Source organism: Paroedura picta, chromosome 11, assembly GCF_049243985.1.
Source record: "Paroedura picta isolate Pp20150507F chromosome 11, Ppicta_v3.0, whole genome shotgun sequence".
Taxonomy (NCBI): Eukaryota; Metazoa; Chordata; class Lepidosauria; order Squamata; family Gekkonidae; genus Paroedura; species Paroedura picta.
The window spans coordinates 14,583,509-14,592,500 of record NC_135379.1 but is presented as its reverse complement, the minus strand read 5'-3'; the positions used below and the strand labels follow the sequence as shown (position 1 = coordinate 14,592,500).

Here is an 8,992-nt window from a genome sequence, read left to right as displayed (position 1 = left end):
AGCATCGTTGACCAAAGTAAATGTTTTAATTTCTAATTTCTAGCACTTCTATACTTAATCCCTAGGCCAAGGGTCACTGGGAGCCCCTTGGAAGAGAACAAAAGCAAGGATAATCCTTATGACTTCCGGAAACTGCTAAGGAAAACCTCTCAACGCCGGCGCCTTATCCAGCAGTATTAGCTGCTGCGGCTGCAATTTGGCTTTGTCAAACACTCTTTTTGTATGGTTTTGTACTGTGTCCTTTTTTAAAGATCTGTGTGTGTCTCTCTCCGACATTTGGAAGCAACAGTACACGCCCATGTGAACATGCCTCATTGTTACGTCTTCTAGGGAAAGCGGTCAAGTTTTAAATTATAACTTTTAAAAAACAATGAGGACAGGTGTGAAAATTATTTCATTAGTATATTATACCTGCTTTAAAAATTTTATATATGTATAATAGAAATATTTTTTCTCTTTTTTCATTTTTCTATATTCCTACAGTGCAAACATTGGCCTTTCTAAGGGTTGGTTTTTCATCAGCTGATCTTGGAGCAGAAATTGTTTATAAGGTGCAATTGTTTTAGTTATTGAAAATACATATATACATTAGAAAGGGGTGGGAACTGTTCCCCTGTTGTGGTCTTAATATGCTTTGAGAAGGGTCTACATTTTAAAAATCAACACAATGCAAAATGCCTGTGATGTACAAAAAGTGCACCTATAATAGGTGATAATAAACTCTATCAGAATGTTTGTTTAGAAACAATCCACCAAATACCTGCTTTTCTCAGCCACCAATTGTTTTTAGATTTTTACCCTGAAATCCCATGAAAAGCTCATAGAAAGCAAAGGATATTTTATATTGGTATTGCTTAGTAGCTTATACTTCTAGGCCAAAGTGTGTATGTGTGTATGTGTGGCAGAGTATTGCAGTCGTATCTATGAGTGTGGTTAAAGATGGTTTAACATGTCAACTGGGGATGTCTCCATTTCTTGAGGATAGATTCAAATAGGTAGCCATGTTGGTCTGAAGGAGCACAACAAAATCAGAGTCCAGGAGCACCTTTAAGACCAACAAAGATTTAGTCAAGGCGTGAGCTTTCGAGTGCAAGCACTCTTCCTCAGACTATGAACTTCCATCATGACAGTTAAAGTTAATTCTGTTAAACTTTTATTAACTTTTGCTGTATATTCCCACTGCCATGATGGAAGTTCTTAGCCTGACGAAGAGTGCTTGCACTCGAAAGCTCACGCCTTGAATAAATCTTTGTTGGTCTTAAAGGTGCCACTGGACTCCATTTCTTGAGGTTTATGACTCAAACATAATGAACTCCTGCCTATTCTTTGTGTTCTTCTAATCATCACCACAGTTTGGTATACTTAATTTCATAAAGAAACCTTAGTCTTTGCAAGGATTCATAAGGGCTGGGGAAATGCAGATTGGTTTACTTCTCCCCGGTTGTTTCAGGGATACGAAAAGAGCGATATTCTTCAATCATCTGTCTCACCTCTCTTGGAAATGAGCAGAATAGAAATATTTAATATTGTGTTAACATTCCAGTTTCTGCCTCAGTGGCTAATAATTGACTTGTAGGTTTTCTGCGCAGTGGGAAGAGAAGATTTCCTCCCTTATGCAGCCCTACTGTTCCTCTGCTGCCAATTAAAATTACTGACGCAAGCAAAACAATCCACCGAAAGAACACTCGTTCATATAGCACATACACACACAGCTCCAATTTTTAAGGAAGTTCCAGGAAGTGACATCAGGAAAGGCCTCAGCCTCTGTGCCCTGTTAGTTTGGCCACAGGGGGCAGTTAATCGGCTGCTGCATGAAACGGGTTCCCGGTCTAGGTGGATCACTGCTTTGATACTTTAGGGCAGTGGTAGTCAACCTGTGGTCCTCCAGATGTTCATGGACTACAATTCCCATGAGCCCCTGCCAGCAAACGCTGGCAGGGCTTATGGGAATTGTAGTCCATGTACATCTGGAGGACCACAGGTTGACTACCCCTGCTTTTAGGGGCCTTCTTATGTTCTTAAGTCCTTCGATACTCTTTCTGCCGGTGTGTAAATCCATTTTTATTCCTTCACAATGTTCAGATGGGGTAGGGATTCAATCGCTGAAATAGAACATTCACATTAAAAAAGCAAGTTTGGTTTTCAATACTGCACTTCCTGGGTTGCTGTTTGTTTTTAACAGATTCAAATGGGTAGCCGTGTTGGTCTGAAGGAGCACAATAAAATCACAGACCAGTAGCACCTTTAAGACCAGCAAAGATTTATTCGGGGCGTTAGCTTTCGAGTGCTTGCACTCGAAAGCTCACACCCTGAATAAATCTTTGTTGGTCTTAAAGGTGCTACTGGTCTCTGATTTTATTGTTTTTAACAGAGTACAAGAAAACAATAGAACTGGACCAGATCTGAAAGAAAAATTCTAAACACACACACACACACTTCTCTTAGTCTCTATCTATAAAGTAGACGGATTACTGACCTAAATCACAGGGTTGTTGTGACGATAAGGGTGATGAGGGTTGTAAAGCACTTTTGTGGACCTGAAGTGTTACACAAATGGCCAATTTGGCTTTGTTCCCACCCACCAACAATTCCCTTTTTAGAGGAAAAGGAATTGCTCAAATCCTTCTTGCTTTGAAACCCTCCTTCTCCCCCCACCCCAAATGTATGTAACATTCAGCTGGGAACTGGGCATAATCCAAATCAGGCCTATCATTTCATACGGTGAGTCTTTCCCTCGCACACTGTCAAGGCAGGAGAACACAAGGCCACATTGGGTGTTTTGTTATGCTCTTGAAAGAACTATAGGATCCATCAGAGAACTTGCCTGCAACCTGGCATTTGACTGCCCCAGACCATACTCACCAGCTACCTAGTGGGTGGGGATGTTCCTAAATTTCTACACAAAGCCAGCCGTCTTAATTTCGAAATGTTTTCAAATTCCCCCTTGCCATTCGCTCTGTCTGGAACAAGTTTTCTTCAGATTCTTTGTAGCTCTTGGTGACCTTCTACCTTAGTGCAATCAGATGAACATTTTAAAAAATCTCTTGGCTCTCAGAAATGTTTCTGTAAAGAGTTAAAAATGATTCTAGATGCCCTCAATTATTATAAAAGGATCAGTGCCCAACATTTCCATTTCCAGCAGACTCGCGCAAGATACTAGCTTGTTTTCGGGTTAACATCGTCCAAAGTGCCACCATTCCCCGGTGGTCTTGGATTTCCCAACTCTAGAGAAGAAACTCAGCCGGAACATAGCAGAGCTGGGAAAGGTCATCACGGATCAAGACCCTTTTGTGTTTGTTGTGAGCGTCCTGCTGGCATCCAGCCACTCCCTCATGCCCCCAGCATCACTTGATGGAGAGACTAATATATTTGTTTCTGCAGTTCATTAACTCACAGATCTGTTCTGCAGCCAACCACCTGGGGCCCCACCTGCTTACTGATGTGCCGAGCCAGAAGTGACATCATGAGCAGGGCAGAAAGGGGCAAGAAGCCTCGTCACAGAAACACCCTTCAGTTCTGCAACTCTTGACGGTATGGACACAGAGGCCTGTACACTCTATAACAGGGACATCAGCAACAGTGTCCTGCTATGCAGAATCACGCCCTTTGGAGCTCACTGACTCCAGATGGAAGGGTGTAGCTCTGCTGAACAATGACCAGCCATTGTATTGTCTCCGTTTTAGGTGTTCTTCCTGTTGCCCACAGGGTGTCCACCTTGTTCTGTCCTTACACCATCTTAGGTTCCTCTGGTCCAGCCAGCTTGTGCATCATCTACCACTCTGGTGTCACTGGTATAGAAGACTAAAAGCTGTTACCCCTCGTATCTACCTAAGCCTTCCTTTCTTGACTTTTTTACCACGGAGAAACCCCTGAAACATTCTTCAGGTTTTGAGAAACCTCAGAAATGGTGCAATTGTGCAGAATGTGGTTACGAAGCATAGCTGTGTACACACCCCTCCCCTTCCCACACCCTCCAGGCCCATCATTGGTCATGGGGGGTGGGGCTGGTTGATATTACCATATATGGCAGCCTTCTTTATTGCTGAGTAACCCCTGTAACATTCTTCAGGGTTCATGAAACCCCAGAAGTGGCATGATGTAGAATATAGTTGGGGAGCATAGTTGTATACCTGCCCACCCAGGGCCCCTCCCCTTTGCATCCCCTCCAGGCCCATCATAGGCTATTTTGGGAGGGGACGGTGGGTTGACATGGCCATATATGGTTATACCACCCAATAAATGTTTAATCAGTTTAAGATATATATTTGAATTAATTAACTCCCACCCACTTGGGAAACCCTTCCAGAACCATCAAGAAACTCCAGGGTTTCACGAAACCCTGGTGGAGAAAGCCTGGCCTAAGCAGATAAAGTGCCCTGGGATCTAAAGCTTATCATCATCCCCCCCTCCTGGCTCCTTTCTTTCTGTAAGTGTATTCAGTGCATTACACTGATTTCCAGCCAGATATCTTAGGTGTGTTCAGCCACAGCTTATGCAAAGCAGTTGGCAGTTCAAAAAAGAAAAGAAAGGAAACCATTCTCTTACCAGAACACAAATGACAGTTCCAGAAAACAAACAGAAGAGATGGTGAGTCCTAAGAATGCTTTTGTGCCATACAGACCTGGCCTCTACTTCCAAACACCTGTTGTGGCACAGAGAAAGACTACTGCATGGCCACATGAAGGTAATAAAGCCCTGGCTTGTTTGAAGGAGGGAGGAACCAGGAATCTACCCATGGGAGAATCCAAGGACTCATTCACCTTACACCCACCTCATGGGTTCTCATGCTGCTCTCCTGTCAAGGTCAATATTATCTCCTCTGACTGGTGGCCCTTCTGCAGAGCCTTGGACAGCTGTCTTTCCCATCACCTATAGCCAGTCCTTTTAGGTGGAGGTGTCAGGGTTCATCTGGGGACTGCAAGCAACACAGCCCCTCTGCCACTGAGTCACAGCCCTACCTGATGTAACAGTCTTAACAGGGTCTGGCATTTGCCACGTTCTTCGCACCAAGCCGCTGCGTACTGCCGAAGATGGTCATGTAATCACAGCTACCACGGAGGCTGCATTTCTCACGCGCTGCTGCGTTCCCAGGAATTGTTGGGCCAATCACATGGAAGCAGCAGCAGATGTCTGAGCTGACTCATCAGGTATCTCATTTCCATGCAACAGGTACCTTTCTGGACCCCCTGCCAGGTATTTCTGGTGGTGGTATTTGCCTGGAATCTTTTGATAGGTTAAGGCAGGGGTAGTCAAACTGCGGCCCTCCAGATGTCCATGGGCTACAATTCCCATGAGCCCCTGCCAGCATTCGCTGGCAGGGGCTCAGGGGAATTGTAGTCCATGGACATCTGGAGGGCCGCAGTTTGACTTCCCCTGAGTTAAGGCATGCTTTATGGCTTCTTCATGGAGAAACCTCAAGGAAAGGATGTTTCAAACAACTTGGGGGAGATTGGTCCTGGTGGTATTTGGTTGAACTGAACTTGAGGCTGCTTCCTATCGTACCAAACCTTTGACATGAAACTCAATGGTAAATGCAGTGGTAAAGGTGAAGGCACACAAGCCATAAAGGTGAAGGCACACAAGTGCCCTCTGCTAGCCCCCTACAATATACACTTGCACCACCTAATCCCGAAACAAGCCAAGTTAGGAAGCTCCCTTTAGCCTCAGATTTTTGCCTGAAGAGGCAACTGGGAGCAAAATTCACTGTAGCCTTCTGTTCCTCTTTCTCTTTGTCAGCATCCAACAGGACAATCCCCTGCAGGGTCGTGCCCTTCTAAACCCACTGGCGCCAGCAGACTTAGAAAGTTGCCACTCTGTGTAGGATCCTGCTCCTGTTGACTGGCTTCTATTCCGGGGAGCAGGATGCAAGCAGCGGTGACAGGTCCGAAAAGCCTCTTGCAGCAGGGCTGCTCTTCACACAACCCCAACTCCAGCAGCAGCTGCTTTGAGAGCAGCCATCTCCACCCACCCCCTCCCCATAATCTTCCATAGATTAAACGACTGTGATTCTTCCCGCACACACATGCAGGCTGGAGGGGACTGACAGTGAACCGGGAGCCTCCGCTCGCCCTGCCCGTTGCTCACTTGTGGATTCCTGGCAAGACAGAGCCGGAGACGCTGCTGACGTGATGGAAGGCTCCCCGCCCTCTTGACTTGCCGCCTCTCCCGCACTCCCCACCCGCCACCCCCCAATGTCTGCATTCCCTGGCTGGGCGCGGAAGGCCGACCTCAGGCTCTCCGGCAGGTCCGGCTTCCTCTCCGTCAAGCGTCCTCAGCCCCGCGCGCCCATCCCGTGCTCTTGTTTTCGTCTCCCTTCCCAGCGCTCGGGGCGGCTGCCTGGTCCGCTCCCCGGAAGGTTGCGAAGTGCTCGGGCGCAGGGAAGGGTGTCCTTGGCCCGTCCACGGCAGGGCCCCCGTCCCCTTCCCCCGGGCCGAGCTGGAGTGAGAAACGCCTGACTGCCAAGCGGGACGTGCGCACTGGAGCGCATCAGCACCATGGACAGCGCCTAAGCCCCAACGCCGCCCGCTCGCTCTGCGCCCGCAGGCTCGGCGCTCGACGGCCGCCGAAAGAGACGCTTTGTGCCGCCTCTCGTGGCGCCGCCGGCCTCGTCCCCCGCGTCCGTCCCCGCCGCCGCCGCCGCCGCCCCGTCCCCCTCGCCGCCACACGCGCCGGAGCGCTCCCTCCCCGCCTCCCGCCGTCTCGCCCCTCCGCTCTCCTCCTCGCCGCACACGCCAGTCCACAGGCGCCCCGCGCACATCGGCGGCTTCTCAGCAGCTCCGCGCAGATGGCAACTCCCGGCTCCGGTTTTTGGTCCTTCGGATCTGAAGAGGGCTCCGGAGACCCCGACAACCCCGGTTCAGGTAGGAGCCCCCCTCCCTCCCCGCGGGGAAGACGGCGACATCTCCCGCCGACAGCCTCCGCCGAGTTCAGCCGCGGCAGGGCTTGCCAGACCCTTCCCTGGCTTTTGAAAAACCCTGCGAAGACCGAGGCGGCGGCACCTGTTCGGAGAAGGCGGATCCCTTGCTGTCGCCAAAGCAAACGCCGGACACCCAGACGACCTCGCCGAGGCGCGGAGAGCCGGCTCACCTGGGCGCAACAAGAGGGAATCGAAGCGCCGCTGGGGGGAACGTCTTGCTTCCTGGATCTCTCGCAGGACCTTACCTGGCCAGGGAGGAGGAGACTCGCCACCTGGGCTGGCCCCGTTATAAGGAGAGGGAGGGCAGGAGGTCGGGGGAGTTCAGGGCGAGAGAGGAGAGGCGAAGGCGAGAGCTTAGAGAGCTGCATGCCCTGCCGCTTGGCTTTGGCCATCAGACCAGTGCTCGCCCACCACGGCTGGCTGCCTGGCTTGTTTGCTTGCTTGCTTGTCGACCTGCGTATTTCTAGCCGGCCCCATACAAAGGGCGCCAGGCGGGTAGCAACACATCCCATCCATTACCAGCGCTGAGTCGTGAGTAAACGCCAGGCAGGGAGAACGAGGGAACAAAGCGCCTCTCGGTAAGGGCCCTCTGGGGTCTGGAGGCCTCGGCTCCGAACTACCCGTCTGATCCTCTACTCTTGTTTCTCCTCCCCCAGCAAGAGCTTGGTGTCAGGCCGCCCAGAAGTTTACAGGAGGCATTTCAACCAAACTCTGTGGTAAGCGACCGCAACAAATGTGTAACCCAAATCAGGACGAGGCTCGAATAACATTGGGGGAGGCGTGTGGAAACGCTAAAGCCAAGAATACAAAATCCCCCCTCCCTCCCAACCCATCGTAGCGATCGGAGGATTTGCAGGCTGAGCCGGAGATTCGGTGCTCCAGGGGAGCGTTGCCCCTGCTTTGCGCGTCCCCGGCGCGCTGCTAAGGCTGCGTTGTTTGTGTCTTTGTTAGCTCTGCTGTACGGAGATAGGGAGAAGCCCATGGAAACGGGGGCTAAAGAGGACCCGAGCGCGCCCCCGAGAAAACCCACTTGCTCCTGCAATAAAAAGCCCTGCGGCTGCCAGAAAGCCGAGCTGAATTATGCATTTTTACACTCCTCAGGTAACTCACCGGGGGTGAGGGTGGGAGAGTCTGGAATCTGGCTGCCCTTGTATTTTGGGATCCATGCGTGATACATCCTCCTTCCCCCGCGGGCAAGTAACATATCCTGGTGACATGCATCGCCATCCTGGTTCATTAAATTCAAGGGGGACTTTGCCGTTCATCGCAGCAGGGTGTGGACGGAGCATTTTTGGCAAGGAGAAGAGGCAAAGTGTGCTGTGGGGATAAATGGCTTCCCTTTGCCAAACGCCGTTTCATACGTGAGATAAACAAACAGGCAGACAGGCAGGCAGGCAGACCTGGAGTCTAGCCCGTACATCCACATAGAGAAAATCAGGCGACCCTTTCGTTCCAGTGGCATTCCTTGGACTGGTTCCTTGAAACCATGCACGTATGCACGTACTTGTTTATGCTTATGTCCATGTGCACACATATAGTTTCTAGAAACCCCTTCAAAGAATTCCACGGGTTCTATTGACCTATGTGGTTTTTTCTGAAGCCATAGAGTAATTACAAACAGATCCCATGCCAGGGAAGAAAGGTCTTTCTTCATTCCCCCTAGACAAGAATATTTCCATAAATGTATTTTAAAAATCGGGAAAAATTTATTCCCCAAGGAATGCTCTGGAAAAAAAATCCATGGATGTGCGCCCGCTAGACCGTGAGCAAGAGAAGAGAAATCCCAGCGTTTGAATCAGGCAGTTAAATTCGGGCATTCCTTGCCAAGAAGTATATTTATGGGGTATGAATCTTTCTGCTTCAATAAATCCGTCCCAAATCTTCTCCCCTGAATGGGAATATATATAACGGGTAAATGGCCTTCCTCAAAATCACAGAGGCTGCCTAGACGTTGTCAATTACTCACTTTGCTAGGTAAAATCAGAGTCTAGTAGCACCTTTAAGACCAGCAAAGATTTATTCAAGGCGTGAGCTTTCGAGTGTAAGCACCCTTCGTCTAACGACGAAGGGTGCTTG

At 49.5% G+C, this 8,992-nt stretch overlaps 2 protein-coding genes across 8 annotated transcripts in view; both read left to right on the top strand.

Moving 5' to 3' along the window:
• The window catches only part of MYO3A (myosin IIIA), a 134,717-nt gene extending 132,898 nt beyond the window's left edge, over positions 1 to 1,819 (top strand). For 3 of the 5 annotated variants that reach the window (XM_077303418.1, XM_077303417.1, XM_077303421.1), the window contains one exon: positions 66 to 1,819. In XM_077303418.1, coding sequence (XP_077159533.1) covers positions 66 to 180 — 115 coding nt within the window. In that variant the 3' untranslated portion in view covers positions 181 to 1,819. The remainder of the gene's footprint in view (positions 1 to 65) is intronic. The other 2 variants (XM_077303416.1, XM_077303420.1) reach the window with 2 other exon arrangements.
• Positions 1,820 to 6,006: 4,187 nt separating this feature from the next.
• GAD2 (glutamate decarboxylase 2) overlaps positions 6,007 to 8,992 on the top strand; it is a 33,460-nt gene continuing 30,474 nt past the window's right edge. Inside the window, exons 1-3 of one of the 3 annotated variants that reach the window (XM_077303179.1) lie at positions 6,007 to 6,860; positions 7,573 to 7,632; positions 7,868 to 8,017. In XM_077303179.1, the coding sequence (XP_077159294.1) occupies positions 6,785 to 6,860; positions 7,573 to 7,632; positions 7,868 to 8,017 (286 nt within the window). In that variant the 5' untranslated portion in view covers positions 6,007 to 6,784. The remainder of the gene's footprint in view (positions 6,861 to 7,572; positions 7,633 to 7,867; positions 8,018 to 8,992) is intronic. The other 2 variants (XM_077303180.1, XM_077303181.1) reach the window with 2 other exon arrangements.